Below are 22,168 nucleotides of genomic sequence, written 5' to 3'. Positions count from 1 at the left end.
AGGGAGCTAATAGCCATAGGGAATAACTAGTGTCTATCACTAGTACTCAATGCTTGATAAGTACTTAAAACCAATTATCCTGCAGTTCACTAGTGACCCATGGCTCTCATCCCCCGGTTTTAGCCGCTAGGGAAATGAAGAGGCATAACCACCTTTTACCACCAGGGGGAGGAAGCAGTTAACAAGGCACTACCTTTTGACTGTTGGCTGAAAAGTTGGCAGGCGAGTTTATAGAATGAACTCTGGGGGGAAGAAACTGCTTCCCTCTGCCTCTCTTCCCCTATCCCCACTCACATCCCAGTGCTACAGGAGAAATATTTGTAAGGTTACAATATTTAGCAATATTTTAAACAAAATGATAATTTAAAGCTTTTAAGATTTGTTCTATGCTTCTATGCTGTAGATGGATTGTTCTGACATTTATTAACCATCTCACATTGAAGGAGAGATGTTGTCCAGGTTGTCACCTCATCTACTTTGCTCATTTACATGTCTTATCCAGTGGATTATATCCGTATTCTTGTTTAAAAGAATTTTTCAAAGTAAGCACGTTAATGATAGTAGTCATTCCATCAGGGACTTGGTGGTATGTTAATGAATTTATTTGATAGGTATTTATCGAGAGCCTACTATGTGCTAAGCACTGTTCTAAGGGCTGGAGATAGTGAACGAAACAGACAAATCCCCTGCTCTTGTTGAGCTTATACTCTAATAGAACAATAAATAAAGAATCTAATAAATACACGATGTCAGGTGGTAAAAGTGAAAGGAGAAAATGCAAGCAGGGTAAGAGGGTTGGGGTGGGATGGGGGTGGGAGAAAGAGCTCTGGGAAGGCCTCTCAGATAAAAGAAACTTTGAGAAGAGACTCAAATTGGGAGTCTGTGCCAGAGGGTATTCGAAATCCTTAAATAAACACACAGGTGGTAAATACTTCCTGAGTATCTTCTCATATAAGACAGGAATCACTGATGACCCAGGAGGCACATCCAGGGAGCACTTAGGGCCTGAGCTGGAGCAGGGACCCAGAGCAAGGGCAGTCTTGGAAGACTTAAACAATGAGATCTCTAACGAGTTGTCCATCAAGCATCTACGTATCTGTGTCAGTGTGTCTGTTTATTGATGGATGGTTCACTGATGCTTTGGAGCCCTTAGTTGGAGTTTGGAGGTGGGCCTAAATTAAACTCTTGCTTTCAACAGGGTTCACAGAGAAGAATTCTGAACACTTCAACTGTCCTAAGAGATTTCTTTTTCTTTTTTTTTTTTTTTTATAAATTTTTATTAATGTTGATGGGATGACATCAATAACTCAGGGTACATATATTCAAAGAAAACATGTCTAGGTTATCTTGTCATTAAATTATGTTGCATACCCCTCACCCAGAGTCAGATTGTCCTCCGTCACCCTCTGTCTAGTTTTCTCTGTGCCCCTCCCCCTCCCCCTAACTCTCTTCCTCCCTCCCTCCTGCGTCCTCCCTCCCCCCACCCCTGGTAACCACCACACTCTTGTCCATGTCTCTTAGTCTCGTTTTTATGTTCCACCAATGTATGGAATCATGTAGTTCTTGTTTTTTTCTGATTTACTTATTTCACTCCGTATAATGTTATCAAGATCCCACCATTTTGCTGTAAATGATCTGATGTCATCATTTCTTATGGCTGAGTAGTATTCCATAGTGTATATGTGCCACATCTTCTTTATCCAGTCTTCTATTGAAGGGTTTTTTGGTTGTTTCCATGTCTTGGCCACTGTGAACAGTGCTGCAATGAACATGGGGCTACATGTGTCTTTACATATCAATGATTCTGAGGTTTTGGGGTATATACCCAGTAGAGGGATTGCTGGGTCATAAGGTAGTTCTATTTGCAGTTTTTTGAGGAACCACCATACTTTCCTCCATAATGGTTGTACTACTTTACATTCCCACCAACAGTGTATGAGGGTTCCTTTTTCTCTACAGCCTCTCCAACATTTGCTATTACCCGTCTTGTTGATAATAGCTAATCTAACAGGGGTGAGGTGGTATCTCATTGTAGTTTTGATTTGCATTTCTCTAATAACTAATGAAGCTGAGCATCTTTTCATATATCTGTTGGCCATTTGTATTTCTTCCTGGGAGAAGTGTCTGTTCATGTCCTAAGAGATTTCTTTACCACAGTTTCTTTGAACTATTAATGTACACTCTGGAGTCTAACATCTCTCCACTGTTTTTGGGAAGAAATGCTATACATTGCCCCCCTTCCCCCCACCAAATATATGTTACTCTCTAAGACCTTATTATTGATAAGAAAATTCATCTGACTTAGGGGGAGGTGATGTTTTTATAGGGAGACTAACTAGTTGCCCTGCCCCCAACCGCGAGCCCTCACTCTGACCCTGGGCTGGAAGCAGGTTTGCATGGTGCGGTGCTTTGCTAAGTGCGGCTGACTGACACACGCATGGCTTTCCCTTTCTACAGCTGTTGAGACTGCTGTCGTCATGCCCTCCCCATGCAGGTGTATGCACGGAGGAAATTGCTATTTTGATGAGAATGACCTCCCCAAATGCAAGTAAGTCAAATGTTGAGGTCTGAGCTGTAGGATTTGCCTCTTCTAGGGGAAATCAAGACCTTAAAGTAGCCAGATAAACAAGTACAGGAACCTTACCAGTTCACTAATTGTCCCATCTTAACCACTTTGCCCTCTCCTGGGGAGTCCACAGAGAACGAAGGCAGTGTTTTTCAAACTGTACTGCACGTATGAACCACCTGGGGTCTGGATCAAATGCCCATCTTGTCCACAAGGTTTCCATGTTTCTAATAAGCTCCCGGGGGTGCCACAGAATTATTGTGGACCGCACTTTGGGGCAGTGGGTAGTTAGAGAAGTAACAACACCACGTTTTCCTACTCACCTGGCATTGTCATTTGCAACTGGGTGGTGGGAGAGGCTGCCAGCAGAGCTGCTTCCAGACAAGGCACAGGCAATGAGCAGAAACCCAGCTTCAGAATTGGAAAGAAGAGAATTATCGAAAAAGCTCTAACACAGAACAACATGAATAAAGGTCTTTAAAAAATATTTAATGAAAACACATCAAAGGAAAGAACTCAATCAAGGTTTCCATTTTTACTCTTGAAGGAAAAACTCCATGGATTAGAGGTGACACCGGGAGGTTTGTTTGATGAGGCTGATCCTGTCTGTAGATGCCACAGCCATTCCGTTGAAAGTGAATTTCCAAAGTCAGATCATTGTTCATTCTGTTCCTCCTCTCTCGGCAGAATAAACAAAAGTCATTCTGGATATATTGTCTGTTCAGTATAGAATTTACTAAATCAAACCTCTCTCTACCTCAAAATGAAATTGCAATAGATGCCTAAGAAGGCAACATCTTGAGAACAATTCTTTTACTTTCAGGTGTGCTAGCAGCTACATGGGAAATTACTGTGAAGTAGGGCTTTCCAAAGGCGTTTCTCCAGGAACAAGTAAGTTTTAAGAACATGAGCAACCTGGATCTACTTCACACAGTACCTAAACTGAATGCTGTTTGTGTTCTGTTGAACTTAGTCTTTGAAGAATGAATGACGAGTGGTTCTAGTCCCCGTCTTCTACTGCTAAGACTGGCTCTTCCCCTTCGCACATTAATGTGTTCGCTTCTTCCCTCCTCGTTGGCAGCCATGGCCGTGCTGTTGACAATCATCCTGATCATCATCATTGGAGCTCTGGCGACACTAGGATTTTTCCACTACAGGAAAACTGGCTCCCTTTTGCCCTCTCTGCCCAAGCTGCCAAGGTCAGTTTCATTATGTGAAATATTGATATTAGAAGCCTGGGTGATGTGACCATGTGAAAACACACAGTTTTTTGTTTTTTGTTTTTTAAATTAAAATAGCACAATACACCGTTCACCTATTCTGCAGAAACACAAAGTAGTGAAATTAAAGCAGTCACTTCAAATCACAACTTCTTAATCAAGCTCTGCTTTGAAGCCTGAGTGTAAATCCCATTTTATAGTCCAAATGGTTCTGCCTGCTGGTGGCACTCGGGGTTGGCGAGCAGAGCCGGGTCCGGGGGGCCAGGTTTATTCCTGTGAGTGTCAAGCTAGCTCTCGCTAGATATCAAGCTTGAACACTTCCAGGTGGCGAAGGGACCTTACTGGCATATTTGATGTGTGAATTCTGAGTGGGAATTGAGCATTTTCTTTTAGTGAGACTTTGCAATGTGGAGGAAAGGGTTCTGTTGCAAAAGGCAGTCACAAACAACAGTAACACTGTTTTGATGACTTCTTTTCAGCTTAAGCAGCCTTGTCAAATCTTCTGAAAATGGAAGTGGGGTGACCTTCAGGTCAGGGGCCGATGTTAATATGGATATCGGAATCTCTGGTTTGGGGCCCGAGTCTGCTATTGACAGAGCAATGGTGATGGTGAGTGTGCTTTCAAAATGACTACAGGTTGTGATTTTTACTGTTTGTATAAAGAATAAAGTTAACCTGGAAAAAGAAAAGATGGTATGTGTCTCAGAATAAACTCTTCACTATACAAAGTTAAGAAACATTAGGTTTGTTGCAGAGATGTGTCTAAAGATAGTTATAAAATTGAAACTTACCCTTGCTCTATGCCACACTATTAAATTGAAATCTTATACAGTCTTAATTAAGTTTAATTGTAATATTAAATAGTTTTATGATTTGGGGGAGAGGAGAGAGAAAGAGAGAAAAAACAATACTATCATTTTATTTGATGATTTTTTTGTATGTTTTTAAAACTTTTTGTATTTTTAAAGGAGGGAGTAGGAAAATATATGTTTCTTAGTGTTGTTCATTTTTCCCACCAATGTATAGCCATGGAATAAACAGTGATTTTAGAGTCAGTGATTGATTCAAATAACAACTCTTCCGCCTTCTGAGTATGTAATTACAGGCATGGAGCTTGAGCTCTCTGAGCCTTACTGCCCCCATCTGTAAAATAGATACAATAATACCTCCTGTGAGGACCACGTGGATATTTCACGAATGAACTAGCACAGTATAATTAGAATAGGGAATTCATTTTCGGTATTCTGCCTTTCCCCCAAAGGGGCTTTTAGGCAGGGGCTTTTTGCCCCTGCCTAAAAGCACCTTATATATTCTTTCTTCTTTCCTCCTCCTTCTTCTTCTCCTCTTTGCTCTTTTCCAACCAGCCACTCTTCCTCTCCTGTCCAAACCCAATCCCAGTGAGTTATTTGTAACAGGCGTCCTAGATATAGGAAGAGTGTTTACATTTTTTTGAGTTGATTGGTTGGTGCATTATGTTACTTTACATCAGCGCTTTTCAACTGGTGAGCCACAGAATTTTTTTTTTATATTTAAGTCTGAACGATGTTTTATTTTTTTTATTTTATTTATCATTTTAGAAAGGAGAGAGAGAGACAGAGAGAGAGAGAGAGAGAGAGAGGAGAGAGACAGAGAGAGAAGGGGAGGCAGGAGCAGGAAGCATCAACTCCCATATGTGCCTTGACCAGGCAAGCCCAGGGTTCGAACCGGCGACCTCAGCATTTCCAGGTCAACGCTTTATCCACTGCGCCACCACAGGTCAGGCCTATGAGCCACAAGAATTTTTAAAACATGCAATACCTGGCTATTTAATCAGGAGCACTGATTGCTTTCCTTAAGATTGTCAGATAAAAAAAATGATAGTCCACACAATAGCTGATGTATGTGAATGAATCAAAATTAGGCCTATTATTTTGTTGGATTGGCAAAAAAATAACATGTTTTGGTGTATCACAGAACTTTAGTAATTAGTTTATGTGTGCCATGCAATGAAAAAGGTTGAAAGTCACTGTTTTACATAATGGTTTGCCATATGAAGATCTTGTGTCTCTGCTGAGTTTTATTTATTTATTTATTTATTTAGGCAATTTGGGGAGGGTGAATTTGACAAACCCCCCAGCATGCCTCTAGGCATGAGAGGAACACCTTCCTCTATGTGTGAAACTGATCAATTTGGTATGATTTTTTTTTCTTTTGTCAGAGTGATCACTTTACCATGGAGATGGGGAAGCAACCCATAGTATTTGAAAACCCAATGTATACAACTAGGGACAGTGCGGTCAAAGTGACTCAGCCAGCCCAGGTGAGAAATCTCAGTCCTTCCTTTCAGGTGCTACTGCTGCTGGCTCTTGGTCTACTGACTCGTGACTGCCCTCCTGGGGGCCGTCTCACCTTCCCTCACCTGGAAGGGAGCGTGGGGTCCAATCCTCACTTCACTGTCTGCAAGGACAGGATTTACCTGAGGATGTGGGACCTGAATACAATCAAAATCCTGTTTTGTTGCACAGTTATTGAGGTTTGGCGGCCATTCTGGGGGTGCTGACGGAGAACCTTTCCATTCTGGGTGGTCAGAGCACAGGACTCATTTGGAGTCCATTCAGGGGCTTGGCAAACACGGTTCCTGACACACACACACACAGGCTCCCTGTAAATATCAGTGAAATGAATGAGTAAATAATTGTCAGGTCATTACGCAGAGATTGACGGGGGTGGGGGGGGTGGGGGTGTGGATGCACTCTTTGAGTTCTTCCTGCTATCACAAATGTGTGCTTTGAGGTGACTTCCCTATGCTTGTCTTTCTCATACTTTTTTGAAAAGTTAAGCAGCAGATATCTAAATTTCTTTGGTGCGGCCCCAGTCCTCAGTCTTCTTTAAGGGGCAGGGAGATGAGGCAGCAGGGCGGTGAGAGGCACACCTTTTCATCAGGTCAGGATCAATGGCCCCAGCACCGCTTCTGTGCCTGTCAGCCTGCACTTCCTTTGCCAAAACAACTACGGCCTCAGTGAAATGCAGTTTTGTTGTTAACACCTAGACTTCTTTTGTACTCAGAAGACAGGGGTACATGTTAATACAAGATAGAAATGTTTATTTTATGAATAGATTTCTTAAGATCAGAAATATTTGAATCTTGAAAGCATTTTGCCTAATCATTTGCTATCCAAATAGCAAAACTTTAGTCACATGATAAATAGGTATGCCATTTCATTTGGTGTTTTCACTTGAAATAAAATGAGGCCATGTTTACAAACACATACCCATGTTCAAGAAGGAATGAAATAGTGAAAGCAGAAATACAGAAAAAGGAGTGAATTTCTTTCCTGTAATTTATTGATTATATACACATGATAATGTGGGCTTAAAAGGGAATGTTTGAAGGAATATTAATTCCATTATGCTTCATTTAAAAAATTCAACCCTGGTAGTTACAGAATAGTCACAGAGATATAAATTACAGCATAGTGAATATAGTCAAAAATATTGTAATACTACGTATGATGTCAGGTGGGTACTCGAAACATTGGGGGACCACTCTGTGAAGTAACCATTATACTATAATGGTCTAACCATTATACTATAAATCTGAAATTAATACAGAATAATATTGAATATAAACTAGAATTGGAAAATATATATATAAAAATTTAACCCGTGTTAAGCAGTTCTCAAAAGTTATTAATTTTATTCTATGCAAAGATAAGATTCTCAGTTCACCAATGACTTTGGGAATAATTCATGCTGTTCTAGGATTTTGACTACCAATGCACAACCAGAGTATATTTTATCTCAAAAAAATATGGTCGATAATGAGAACAAAGGGACATAAAGAAAATAATAGTAATTACTATTACCAGTGGTGGATGTGTTTGCCTCCCGGGATTAAGGCATGAGATAGATGGCTTGCTGGTTGGTGCTCTAGATTTGGGGGAGATTCCTGGGCCCTGGGGTCAGTCTCATAATAAAATTGGTGCCTGACCAGATTTGTGGGGAAAACAGAACATAAGACTTGGTAAGAAACTTTACAGCAAAAATCCTTTCAAAACTGGAAAATGGCTTCTATATATTTGCACAGGTGTCTGCATCTGAAAGTGTGGATAACAAGAACTATGAAAGTCCCATAAACCCTTCTGAGGTAGCTCCAGACACAAAGCCAACTTCCCCAAGTGCTGATGGGACTCAGGTAATGGGCTAACCTCTGAAACGGTATGGAATTTGGAGAGGACTTTGGACTTGCTGCGTTTATTTATCCTGGGCAAACGAGGGAGGCCCCAAAAGGCTCATAGATCCCAAGATCTGTAGGCAGTTCAAAAAGATTTCTTTGTTTGTTATCCCAGTCCAATACTCTATCCATTATGTCACCACTGGTCCTGCTAAAAATAATTTCTTAAAAATCACAAGTCGAAGGTGACAGAAGACAATTTTACTTTGGGTGATGGTTATGCAACATAGTCAAAGGTCAAAATAACCTGGAAATGTTTTCTCTGAACATATGTACCCTGATTTATCAGTGTCACCCCATTAAAATTAATAAAAAAAATAAAAAAGTAAAAAAAGTCACAAGTTGGAAATTTTCCCACCAAATACCGTATTTCCCCATGTATAAGATGCTCTCATGTATAAGACGCACCTTAATTTTGGGGCCCGAAATTTGGAAAAAAAAAATTACATAAGGTTATTGAACTCAAGTTTTATTCATCATAAAATTCATACAACTCATCATTGTTGAAACTCCCATCTATTAGCTTGTCCTCATCTGTGTATGATGACGAATCACTGTCTTGTTCCATTTATGGCATTTGAAATGCCACAACCACAGCATAAGATACACCCAGTTTTTAGACACCAAATTTTTCGAAAATGGGTGCATCTTATACATGGGGAAGTATGGTAAATCTACATTCCAGCATTGAAATGGGAATGATGTTCCTTGTGACATGGGAAATCATGCCCAAAAGAAGGGCACAGACTTCTGGATGCAGCCTCTTCAGACCAGAGGTGTTTAATTTGAGAAAATGACTTATTATGAATGAAGAGCTCACTGTGTCAAGGATACATACAGAAGACCCCTTCATTTCCTGGGTAAAGCAGCTTTTCTATAGTGTACATCTTTGTTCCCTGTAGTAATGTATATGGTTCTTAGTTCTACTGCTGTTACCTATATTTACCACTAGATGGCGTTAATTTATACCCTCTTCATCTATCTCAGGGGTCCCCAAACTTTTTACACAGGGGGCCAGTTCACTGTCCCTCAGACTGTTGGAGGGCCGGACTATAAAAAAAACTATGAACAAATCCCTATGCACACTGCACATATCTTATTTTAAAGTAAAAAAACAAAACGGGAACAAATACAATATTTAAAATAAAGAACAAGTAAATTTAAATCAACAAACTGACCGGTTTTTCAATGGGAACTATGAGCCTGCTTTTAGTTAATGAGATGGTCAATGTGCTCCTCTCACTGACCACCAATGAAAGAGGTGCCCCTTCCGGAAGTATGGCAGGGGGCCAGATAAATGGCCTCCGGGGGCCGCATGCGGCCCACGGGCCGTAGTTTGGGGACCCCTGATCTCTCTGTTCATCAACCGACATTATTGCCCTCAATATGCCAGGCACAGTATTTAATACTGGATATTAAATGAGGAGAGCCCCCACTAGATAGAGATTTTTATTTCTGCAGGTCCCTTAATTTTTTTATATTATTTGGTCTACAGAGAGAAATTTGATAAATATATAAAACTTTGTATTGATGGATAATATTTATATATCACTAGTGTTAATGGACACATACCTATGAAGCTATTTAAAATCTGGCTAATTGATTCTGGGAAAACTATTTTACCCAGAGGGCACTATTGGCATATTTGTTGGATGGTTCTTTGTGGTATAAAACGATTCTATGTATTGCAGGCCATTTTAGTATCCCTGGCCCCTGTTTACTGTCAGTAGTGTAGCCCCCAGGATTCCTAGTTGAGAACAATAGGATCTGGGATGTCTCAGTTCTAAGATTCTATGTCTTCTGCGAAATAATACAAAGAAACTCAAGACTAAAAGTAGTTAGAAATCTTACCATTTTATACAATTCTTATTTCTCTTTTTAAAAATGTATTAATTGATTTTAGAGAGAGAGAGAGAGAAAAACATCCATTTGTTGTTCCACTTATTTATTTATTCATGTGATTCTCATATGTGCCCTGACTGGGAATTGAAGCCACAGCCTTGGCATATTGGGGACAATGCTAACCAACTGAACTACGCAGCCAGGGCCATGATCCTTATTTCTAAAACTGCATAATTTTTTTTTTTTTTGTATTTTTCTGAAGGTGGAAACGGGAAGGCAGTCAGTCAGACTCCCGCATGCACCCTACCGGGATCCACCTGGCATGCCCACCAGGGGGTGATGCTCTGCCCATCTGGGGCGTTGCTCTGTCCCAACCAGAGCCATTCTAGTGCCTGAGGCAAAGGCCATGGAGCCATCCTCAGCGCCTGCGCCAACTTTTGCTCCAATGGAGCCTCAGCTGTGGGAGGGGAAGAGAGAGACAGAGAGGAGGGAAAGGGGGAGGAGTAGAGAAGCAGATGGGCGCTTCACAAACTGCATAATTTATAAACACAGTTAGCATTTGCAAAGTTAACATGGAAGTCATTTTGAGTTTTCAAGTACTTTTATACACACACACACACACACACACACACTTGTTGCTTTAGAAAGGAATTTCCAGTTTTATATTTTTCAAGGGATTTTTTTCTTTAAGTTACATCAGAGAGTGGATTTTGAAGATCAGTTTTCCACAGACACCAGAATACTTGACCATCACATATTTGGTTCCCCAAGTCTGACTCAACCCCGAGGCAGTGTGACATTTTTTTTTCTCAGTCCATTTCAAGTTGAGTGATCTGCCTGCCTAGATCGAGCTCTGTCTAGGCCTGAGCAGGAAGAGGACTATGGTGGGGACGCTGCGACCTCTGACCTGCACATCAGTCATCACAACCAAAATGAACACTTAAAGACTCTTTCAAATAAGAATGGATCGGCTCCAGTTATATCCCTTTTCTTTCTCATCTTCATCTTTGCAGTACGTCACTTCTTCCTTCTTTTTCTTTTTTTTTTTTTTTTAATGAGTTGAGGCTGAAACCCTCTAAGGTCTGTCCTCCATGGTATATCCAGTAATTTTCATGTATCTGTTGCTTCATGGCACTGATACAACAGCCAGTGTGGCTTTAAGTAGTAAAGGCATTTGGTTAAGATCACCGTAGCTTGACATTAATGTGCCAAAGAGGTGCACAAATTTATCTTTCACCAGTAAATGTGCTCGATGGACTCAAAGTTAAGAACATATACTCCTGTAACTCAGTTGTGTCATTTTCTAAAAGTTGTGCTGACATGCATTGGATTTTCCAAGGAGATAAAAATGAAAATCAGCACCATTTTTTTTTTTTTTGGTTAGTAACTGCTAAATTCCAAGTAGCCATTCTATACTGAAGCAATGACTTTTAAAGAGTTTTGGCTTTTCCCATTTAAGTATGAGCTTCCAGAGGCCAGGCTCTAATATAATGTCTTCATCTTCCCCTTGGTGGTGGCCACGTATAAAGTAGGTACACACTTAAATGTGAGTTAAAGGGAGTGGTCTCTTCTACTGCTCCATACTCATGTGCTCCTCACCCCTTCACATATTGGCCCCCTATTTTCACAGAGCAAGAGGCACCCCATAAGACATGGGACACCTTAGCTGCCTGATAGAGAAGGCTATCTATTCCTTGTCTACTGTTTGTTCCCTTGTCCCCTTTCATCCAGCAGCCAGACCTGTGCCAGCATTGCCACCACTAGCAACTGTTCAGCAAGACAGGGGTCACTCATCATAGTCTGGGATGATTTCTGATTCTTTCATTTATGGACTTCTGAGTCCTATAGTCATTGCCTACTCTTCTACCTACAATTTAGTTATATGATCTTGCTGTGACTCTGTTTTCTAATCTGTAGAATAAAGATAACAAGAGCACCTGGCTCACAGAATTATTGAGAAGATTAAACAGAAACTTGTAAAATTCTTAGAATAGTTCCCGACACATAGCAAGCTCTCAGTAAATGTTAGTTGTGTTTGTAATCATGGTTTTTACTATAACAGGAGGAAATGATGAAGGAAGAGGGGATATGCTTGAGTTGACCAAGGATCAAATATTTTACAAAACGAGCGTTACTCTGGCTTTTTCCTTAAAATTTCAGGCAGCCTGTGAAGAAACCTCTGCCAAAGCTTCTAGACATTATGGGCACAGATTCTATAAAGTGTTTTAAAATTATTAAATGAAAAGAGCCCAGAGAGTTTCAGTTACTGTTCTCACGGACCATCAGAAGAAGAATTGAACAATTTACCACATAGACCGGTTACATGGTCCTGGTCCCAAATTGCTTATTCCTTTAATAAGAAGAAAATTTAAAACCTAGACAGTGGCGAGGGATCCTGTAAAAAAAAAATTAACGAAGGTTTTCTGATTCCTTTTTTTCATTTAGGCAACAAAATGGAATATCTTCAAACGAAAACTGAAACAAACTACCAACTTTGAAAATCCAATCTATGCAGAGGTAACTTTGAATGATTTTTCTTAGCACAGGCCTTCCTTCTTAGCAATAAATTATTTGGCTAAATTGGAGATACAATCAGAATATTCTGAACAAATTGGCAAAGATCCTCCACTTTATACAAAATTGTTTCCAGTCATGTTGGTTGGGGGAGCAAATGGCTAATGCGTGTTTCCCTGTGGTCTCAGATGGAGAATGAGCAGAAGGGGAGTGCTGCGGTAGCCCCGCCTCCTTCACCTTCTCTCCCGGCTCAAGTCCGTCAGAAGAGAAGCCCCGCCCCAGCCTACACTGCAACGGAAGACACTTTCAAAGACACAGCAAACCTTGTTAAGGAAGACTCTGAGATGTAGCGGTGCTACAATTATTTAGGGAATAATTAGAGACACACTTTTGCACATATATTTTTTACAAACAGATGAATAAAGTTAACATGCATTACTTTATTAAAAAGATATTTTTTTTCCTGTTCACCTGTAGTTGAAAGTGTCTGTGGAAACCTATGCCTTGTGTGTCTTTTTTTTTTTTTTTACTTAATGCTATCATATTTTTACAAATAATTATCACAATGTACTATATGTATATCTTTGCACTGAAGCTATCTAAAGGTAATGCTATAAATATATTGTACATTTGTAAATTTGGGAAAGATTATCACATCATTAAGTTTGCTAATAAAACTAACTGTTGAATTGGTGGGTGATCATCACAGTAAATGATCCCATGAGGGAAGGAATTGACTTGCGGCATTCAGCCACGCCCAAAGAAGAGGCACCACTCGAGTTCCCTATAGAATTATCCAGGAAGGGAAGCTAAGAACCACTCTTGGGTCCATTTTTACACATCAGTACTTAATTAATGATCAATATCACAGGTAACCCGATTAATAGATATATCAATAGAAGGCACAGTGTGTTGTATAGACATCTGGATTTGATTGTAGACCCCTGAGATCATAAAAGTAATTCAGTTTCACCCTTGTGCATATTTGCGTTGTCTAACCGGAACACTCTGTTTCTGGTGCATCTCACTAGTTGCCAAGGCAACATTTTTATTTGTAATGTCTGTGAAAAAAAAAGAACAAAATCCCATGTCATTAAATACAAGTTAGTTTGCAAAGAGTTTGTAGCTAATCAAGTGACTTGTTCCACTTGGTGGACCATAGGGCGATTCACGCCCTTGCCTGGCATCTCAGATGGTCGCCTACCCTGGAAACTGGAGCTCAGTAGCTGAATTATTGAAACCAAATCTGTGTCTTCATAAAGTAAGGTGCAAAACAAATACTGGTTAAGCAGAGCCTCAACTGGGTTTTTGTTTCTGTGTGTGAAAATAAGATTATAATAACTATTTATTTCCTAAGTTGAACATGAATAGAAAGGGAAACTGTTCTTACTGAGCCTTTTTTTTTTTAGGTCCTTTGACTTAATCAGACACTTATATCTGAATGCACTGTAGAGTTCAGCTCTTCTCTTGAATAATGGGTATAGCCTTGACAACCAGAACCATGGCAAGAATATTCCGTTTTCATAAGTAGCATTCCTGGTTCTCTGTGCTAATATTGCACATTTTTAAAACAGTGAATGAATGAATGGATGGGTGGATGGATGGATGAATGCATGAAATATGTACTGCTGATTATTTTATTCCTGAGTTCTCAAAATGTTTGTTGCTTTTGCACTTTGGGTGCTCACTGTAATTACTTTGAAATGTATTTTTGATTAGAAAAGCAAATGGAAATGATGCTGCTGAAAATTTTCTAATAAATGTGTATTTTATCAGACCTGCTCTGTGTACTTCGTAAGCCCACGTCATGAATCTTGTGTTTCGCTGGGCAGAGAGCTCGGGGCTTTGAGTGTGAGGGAACCTGGGAGAGGGCTGCCCTGGGTGCAGGCAGAAGCCGCGGGACTTCAGAGCACTCACCACTAACAGGCCTGGCAGGGTGCGCTCAGGAGGAAGAGCCACCAACCCAAAGGGGGCTTCCTGTGCGCTCCCGCCTGAACTCTCTGGGTGGGCAGCCCCTTTAACTGCCTTTCAAAGTCAAGTTTTCACCTCCTCTTTCCCTCCTTTGACCGTAGGCCCCAAGCCAGTTTCCCCATTTGGGATCTAATTGTGTTCCAGAGTTTAGTGTTAAGTACTCACAGCTGGAGAGAGTTTTGTTCCGAACTGGGATCAGCTTCAGCAAGTGTACTTTGATATCTTAGCTCTGGGATGTGTGGATTGTAGCACAGTGGTCCCCAACCCCCGGGCCGTGGACCGGTACCGGTCCATGGGCCATTTGGTACCGGTCCGCAGAGAAAGAATAAATAACTTGCAATATTTCCGTTTTATTTATATTTAAGTCTGAACGATGTTTTATTTTTAAAAAATGACCAGATTCCCTCTGTTATATCCGTCTAAGACTCACTCTTGACGCTTGTCTCGGTCACGTGATACATTTATCCATCCCACCCTAAAGGCTGGTCCGTGAAAATATGTTCTGACATTAAACCGGTCCGTGGCCCAGAAAAGGTTGCGGACCACTGCTGTAGCAGAACCTGTGAACACCAAGAGTGAACGGGAGCCAAGAGGACTCAAAAACGGTTGCAGTTCCCAGCTTTGACATTTGTCCAGGGCTTTCAGCTCAGTAAGAAATTATGGTAGATTTCCTTTATGAGAGTGAGTTTCCTGCATGGCTGATTTCTGGGTCTACCCTGGAAAGGAATCAGAAAGCCTGCTGTGGTCCCATTCTCATGCACGTGGGAATAGGAGCGTGAGAGACATAGCTGCCCCCCTGGTCAGCTCTCCCTGGGAAGGCTGTGCCCAGCCTCGCTCTCTCCAGCCACAGCAGCTGTCCTGTTCTGCCAGGGGGAGGACAGGATGCTACTTAGGGAACTGACATTCCTCACAATTTTATCAGATGAAGCAGGAGCAATGTTCCTAGCAGACATACATTATAATGCACAATATAAAATCACAAACACAGCAGATGTGTCCACAAAAACTAGTCACCTGCTTCCAGGGTTTTCTATTGATCTTTTTCCCCCTATTCATTCATTCATTCATTCATTCATTCATTCATTCATTCATTCACTTATTCACTTGTTCACCCACTAACACACAGTTACTCATCCTGCGTTCTGCCAGCACTCAGTTGCAGACAAACAAGGACCAAGACTGGGTTTAAGAAAAATATGTGCCCTGGCCGGTTGGCTCAGCAGTAGAGCGTCGGCCTGGCGTGCGGGGGACCCGGGTTCGATTCCCGGCCAGGGCACATAGGAGAAGCGACCATTTGCTTCTCCACCCCCACCCTCCTTCCTCTCTGTCTCTCTCTTCCCCTCCCGCAGCCAAGGCTCCATTGGAGCAAAGATGGCCCGGGCGCTGGGGATGGCTCCTTGGCCTCTGCCCCAGGCGCTAGAGTGGCTCTGGTCATGGCAGAGCGACGCCCCGGAGGGGCAGAGCATAGCCCCCTGGTGGGCAGAGCCTCGCCCCCTGGTGGGCAGAGCGTGGCCCCTGGTGGGCGTGCCGGGTGGATCCCGGTCGGGCGCATGCGGGAGTCTGTCTGACTGTCTCTCCCTGTTTCCAGCTTCAGAAAAATACCAAAAAAAAAAAAAAAAGAAAGAAAGAAAAAGAAAAATATGTGGCAAGAGAACTTTCAATTCTTTCAATTGAGAATTTCATTAATTAACTTGGTTTTTCTCTTAATTGGGACAGGACCGCTATTGTTTGATTTTTGAGGCAGAAGATCTCAGGCTGACTCAAAGACAATGAAGAACTAGTTAGGCCTGGGGTGAGGCAGGGTTCTGAGGAAGGTGGTTAGAGAGGTCTAAGCCTTCTGGGTGTCCTGGAAAGACCCCTGCACTCACAGCCTGGAGCCCTCGGCTGCCCTTGACCCCTCAGCCTTTCCCGTCTTCCCCTCTGCATTTGTCAGCTTCACAAAGCACAAGTCATAATGTGGATCATATATGATTATATATTTCTTTTCTGAAACTCTTTTGAGAACATAAAGCATAAAATTGCTTTTTTCACTCCTGTCGTTTGCTTTGAAATAACCCAGTATATATTTTGTGGAGAGGACAAGGAGCAAGATGTAGATACAAAAAGATTGGCCACGAGTAACTATTGTGGAGGCTGGGTATGGAGTACACGGGTCAGCATGCTGTTCTCTCAATTCTAGTGCACGTTGGACATTTTCCTGAAGACGTTAGATACATCTTTTCATTGTACTTACCTAATCATCTCTTCCCTCAGGATCGAAATCAGACACATTCACCAATGACCATCATACTCAGGCCAGTATTCATACCCCTGCGATCTAGGCACCAAGGGCACAAATAATAATAGCTAGCGGCACGATAACCATGTGCCAGGCTCAGTTCTGAGTATGTTCCATGTTTTATCTCATTTCGTCTTCATAACAATCCTATAGGGTAGATACAGTTTTTCATGTTTTACAGATGAGGCACAGAGTGGTGAAACGCCTTTCCCAAAGTCACCCAGCAGGTAAGTGGTGGAGCTAGAATTTAAACTCAGCTTTGTCTCCGGAGCTCATGCTCTTTAACTCAGCACTGTGGCCACTTCTCTCAGGGAGCCTGTAGCCCGGTAGAAGAAATGAATCTGGTAATGTGGTCTGGGAGCACAGAAGAGCTGGCAGGGCTCATCACAGATATTCAAGTTTGACCTTGAAAGATGAGTTTTGCCAGCAAAGGAGTTTAAGAATGAGGAGAGGCAGAAAAGACAATATGAGCTAAAACAGGGTGGTCGGAAGATGCACAGGGTGTTTGAGGATGGCAAGCAGTCCGTGGCAACACATGGAATACTGCCTGGCTTAAGAGCATGGAGGAGGAAGTGGTGGTCACACTGTTGCTCAAAAAAAGGTTGGATGGGCCCTCACCATGACAGGTCTCCAACACCTTGGAAGGGAAGGCCAGTTTGGGAGAAAGCATCATCTCACACCACCAGTGGTCCTAACCACAGCCCACCCCCCACAAGGGGTGGATCCCCCCACAAAGTCACATGGCCATGTGAACTCTGGCGAGCTACCAGCCTTGCTGACCCTTGCAGCCTCGAGTGGTCTCAGTCACAACTATTCTGAGCCACTCCTTCCAGGAAGCGAAGCAGAGCACTGTGTTTGAAAATCAACAAGCCTCTGCATTCACTTTGTTTGTGCTCATGATAGTCCAGAACAAGTGACAGGAAACAAACCACACAGGTCTCTAGAAACTGGTAAAAGTCACCGAGTCCCGCTTGGCTACAATATTGCGTCATTGAATGCTGTCCCCGGCATATGTGGATCAGAGAGGAAGGGCATGTTCTTGTTCCTCTGCTAACTCGTGTCCCCCAGTGATAGTGATTTGCCAAGAGGATGACTTTCCAGCCACTAACGGTCATCACAGCGGCTGGACCATCCTCCTGCTGTTGTCGATCTTGCGCCCAGCTGCTGCTTCTATAAAAGTAGGAGGCTGGCTGTGAGAATCTGGCCTGAAATGCCTGGAAAGCATGTATGCAGCCCCGGGCCCGGCACAGAGAGAGCCATAGCAGCCCTGATGACTTTCGTGGAGTAAGTGGGGTGAAGGAAACAGGTTACTAAAAGAGCAAATGTGGAGTTTTTTTGTTTGTTTTTTGAGCCTTCAGCAGTTCTTAATCTTTATACTCTGGAGAGTCTTGTTTCAACATTGGTGGTTGCTGACATCAAGGTGGTGGTTGCTGAAAGTTGGGGTGATTGTGGCAATTTCAATTGATTTTAATTTACTGTGTTTACATAAATTCTAGTGTTGCCCGAATGCATCCCCTCTCCCTCGTATTCCCCGCAGCATCTCCCTTGAACCCCTCCCCACAGCACCCTCCCCCCTTCCCTTCAGGTTTATCCCATCCTATCATCCCTTTCCCTCTGTTCTCTTTTCCTCTGATCCCTTTGATCTCTCCTCTGTCTCAGTTCCGTTCCTCAGTTCACATTGTTCATTGGATTCCTCAAATGAGTGAGGTCATATGATATTTTTCTTTTTCTGCCTGGCTTATTTCACTTAACATAATAGTTTCCAGGTCCCTCCATATTGTCGCAAAAGGTAAGATTTCCTTCTTTTTCATGGACCCATAGTATTCTATTGTATATATGTACCACTGCTTTTTTTTTTACATTTTTTTACTATTAATTTTAATGCAGTGACATTGATAAATCAGGGTACATATGTTCAGAGAAAACATCTCCAGATTATTTTCACATTTGATTATGTTGTATACCCCTCACCCAAAGTCAAATTGTCTTCTGTCACCTTCTATCTGGTTTTCTTTGTGCCCCTCCCCTCCCCCAACCCCTCTCTCTCCTTCTTCACCCCCTCCCCCCACCCCCACCCCCATTACCATCACATTCTTGCCCATGTCTCTGAGTCTCATTTTTATGTCCCATCTATGTATGGATTCATATAGTTCTTAGTTTTTTCTGATTTACTTATTTCACTTCGTATAATGTTATCAAGGTCCATCCATGTTATTGTAAATGATCCAATGTCATCATTTCTTATGGCTGAGTAGTATTCCAAGGTATATATGTACCAAAGCTTTTTAATCCACTCGTCCACTGACAAACACTTGGGCGTTTTCCAGATCTTTGCTATTGTGAACAATGCTGCCATAAACATGGGGTGCATTTCTCCTTTTGGAACAGTGCTATGGTGTTCTTAGGGTATATTCCTAAAAGCGGGATAGCTGGGTCAAAAGACAGTTCAATTTTTAATTTTTTGAGGAATCTCCATACTGTTTTCCACAGTGGCTGCACCAGTCTGCATTCCCACCAGCAGTGCAGGAGGGTTCCCTTTCTCCACATCCTCGCCAGCACTTATTCTGTGTTGTTTTGTTGATGAGTGCCATTCTGACTGGTGTGAGGTGATATCTCATTGTGGTTTTAATTTGCATTTCTCTAATGATTAGTGATGCTGAGCATTTTTTCATATGCTTATTGGCCATCTGTATGTCCTCTTTGGAGAAGTGTCTATTCACTTCCTCTTTGGAGAAGTGTCTATTCACTTCTTTTGCCCATTTTTTGATTGGATTGTTTATCTTTCTGGTGTTGAGATTTACAAGTTCTTTATAAATTTTGGTTATTAACCCCTTATCAGACGTATTGTCAAATATGCTCTCCCATTGTGTAGTTTGTCTTTTTATTCTGTTCTTATTGTCTTTAGCTGTGCAAAAGCTTTTTAGTTTGATATACTCCCATTTGTTTATCCTGTCTTTTATTTCACTTACCCGTGGAGATAAAACAGCAAATATATTGCTGCGAGAGATGTCGGTGAGCTTACTGCCTATGTTTTCTTCTAAGATGCTTATGATTTCACGGCTTACATTTAAGTCTTTTATCCATTTTGAGTTTATTTTTCTGAATGGTGTCAGTTGGTGGTCTAGTTTCATTTTTTTGCAGGTAGCTGTCCAATTTTCCCAACACCATTTGTTAAAGAGACTGTCTTTACTCCATTGTATTGTCTTACCTCCTTTGTCAAATATCAGTTGTCCATAGAGCTGTGGGTTTATTTCTGGGTTCTCTGTTCTGTTCCATTGATCTATATGTCTGTTCTTATGTCAGTACCAAGCTGTTTTGAGTACAATGGTCTTGTTATATAACTTGATATCAGGAAGTGTGATACTTCCCACTTTATTCTTCCTTTTCAAGATTGCTGAGGCTATTTGTGTTCTTTTTTGGTTCCATATAAATTTTTGGAATATGTGTTCTATATCTTTGAAGTATGTCATTGGTATTTTAATTGGTATTGCATTGAATTTATAAATTGCTTTGGGTAATATAGACATTTTAATAATGTTTATTCTTCCTAACCATGAGCATGGTATATGCTTCTACTTGTTTGTATCTTCCTTGATTTCTTTTATCAATGTTTTATAATTTTTTGAGTATAAGTCTTTAATCTCCTTGGTTAAATTTACTCCTAGGTACTTTATTTTTTGGGTTGTAATAGCGAAGGGGATTGTTTCCTTAATTTCTCTTTCTGATAGTTCATTGTTGTATAAAAATGCTTCTGATGTCTGAGTATTAATTTTATATCCTGCCACCTTGCTGAATTCATTTATTGGTCCAGTAGTTTTTTGAGTGAGATTTTAGGGTTTTCTATATACAATATCATATCATCTGCAAATAATGATAATTTTACTTCTTCTTTTCCAGTTTGGATGCCTTTTATTTCTTCTTCTTGTCTGATTGCTGTGGCTAGGACTTCCAGTATTATGTTGAATAAGAGTCATGAAAGGGGGCACCCCTGCCTTGTTCCTGATCTTAAGGGGATTGCTTTTAATTTTTGCCCATTGAGTATGATGTTGGCTGTGGGTTTGTCATAGATGGCATTTATCATGTTGAGGTATGTTCCCTGTATTCCCACTTTGCTGAGAGTTTTGATCATGAATGGGTGCTGGATTTTATCAAATGCTTTTTCTGCATCTATTAAAATTATCATGTGGTTTTTTCTCCTTCCCTTTGTTTATGTGATGAATCACATTGATTGATTTGCAAATATTGTACCAGCCTTGCCTCCCCAGAATAAATCCCATTTGATCATGGTGTATGACTTTTTTTATATATTGCTGGATCTGGTTTGCTAATATTTTGTTGAGGATTTTAGCATCTAGATTCATCAGGGATATTGGCTTATAATTTTGTGTGTGTGTGTTTTCTTGCCTAGTTTTTGAAAAAAAGCCAGTGTGTTTTTAATGGTTCCTCTGGTGATTTTAATGTACAACCAGGGTTAGAACTATTTATCTAAGTAGAAGTGGCTAAACCTCTTTCATTTTTTTAATGCAGAAGGTTATGGCCAAGATTTTATCAGGGGTTTTTGAAAGCATGCCCAGATCATCTCTGTAATGAGGCTAGAATAGAGCTGCTAAAATGTAGGTCTCATTTTATTGTCATTTAGGGGTGATGGAAAAGGTAACATAGTAACACATACCCCTGGACACAAAAGATGGGAAAGCCAAAGCTGAGTAAGGCAAGGTACATATTCAGGTCACAGTATGGGGACAGGCTCACTTTTTTTGTTCCAACAAGTCAGGCATAGGGCCTTTCACAAAATTCCCAGTGTCTAGCACCCAGACCTTTGCTGAAACAAAGAGCAAGTACGCAGGAATTGATTCTACCCCCTCCTATGTTCCAAACTCTGCAGAGGAAAGTTTTTTTAGTTATATTCAGTTTGCTAATGTCCCTCACCTGCAGTGTGGCTGTGATGTCCTCAGGAGGCATTTTAGGGACCAGAGGAATAAGAGATTTTGGAAAGTTCTGAGCTTTCCTGACACTAAAGAGATTTTTACTCCAAGAAAGGAAGGATGTGGTCTATCTCCAAGAGTGAAATGGTGTATTTCCTGCATCTAGGTTGTCGTTTATTGAGTTTCTAGGCTTTTATTTTATGACAGATTCTAAAAATAAAGCATTTGAGAGTGATACTTCAGTTTTGGAGAATAAGCAACCTCAAGTTGTTCTTGGCATGGGGCTTTGCCACCATTTTCCAAACTTAAAGATACTGAGTACATGTGATAATGGAGACTATTTGGTTACCCACATTATGAAGGCAGTACCTAGATTTGGGTTGGGGCAAGTCCCTTTATCTGTCATTGGCCCTTACTATGACCTCATGTAAATGGCTGACACAGACTCCAGTCACATGACAAGTAGCACTTCTGGAAAGAGTGACGCTCTGACTGACTGGCCATGTGACCTTGGGTAAATCATTTCACTTCCCTGCAGATAAATAGCTTTACCTGGAAAAGGAAGAGGTCAGGCAAAGTTAGCTCTAAGTTCTCCTCTAGCTTTCAAGTGTCATGTTTCCATGTTTTATCTCTGCTTCA

At 41.2% G+C, this 22,168-nt stretch overlaps 1 protein-coding gene across 1 annotated transcript in view; it reads left to right on the top strand.

The window, feature by feature from the left end:
- Positions 1–13,415, top strand: part of LRP2 (LDL receptor related protein 2) — a 253,234-nt gene extending 239,819 nt beyond the window's left edge. Inside the window, exons 72-79 of the mRNA XM_066346663.1 lie at positions 2,458–2,548; positions 3,390–3,457; positions 3,648–3,765; positions 4,266–4,395; positions 5,984–6,085; positions 7,853–7,960; positions 12,287–12,358; positions 12,544–13,415. Coding sequence (XP_066202760.1) covers positions 2,458–2,548; positions 3,390–3,457; positions 3,648–3,765; positions 4,266–4,395; positions 5,984–6,085; positions 7,853–7,960; positions 12,287–12,358; positions 12,544–12,705 — 851 coding nt within the window. The 3' untranslated portion in view covers positions 12,706–13,415. The remainder of the gene's footprint in view (positions 1–2,457; positions 2,549–3,389; positions 3,458–3,647; positions 3,766–4,265; positions 4,396–5,983; positions 6,086–7,852; positions 7,961–12,286; positions 12,359–12,543) is intronic.
- Positions 13,416–22,168: the final 8,753 nt, after the last annotated feature.

Source organism: Saccopteryx leptura, chromosome 7, assembly GCF_036850995.1.
Source record: "Saccopteryx leptura isolate mSacLep1 chromosome 7, mSacLep1_pri_phased_curated, whole genome shotgun sequence".
Classification (NCBI taxonomy): domain Eukaryota; kingdom Metazoa; phylum Chordata; class Mammalia; order Chiroptera; family Emballonuridae; genus Saccopteryx; species Saccopteryx leptura.
Note: the sequence above shows the minus strand (reverse complement) of the source record. Positions and strands in the feature narration are given on the sequence as shown.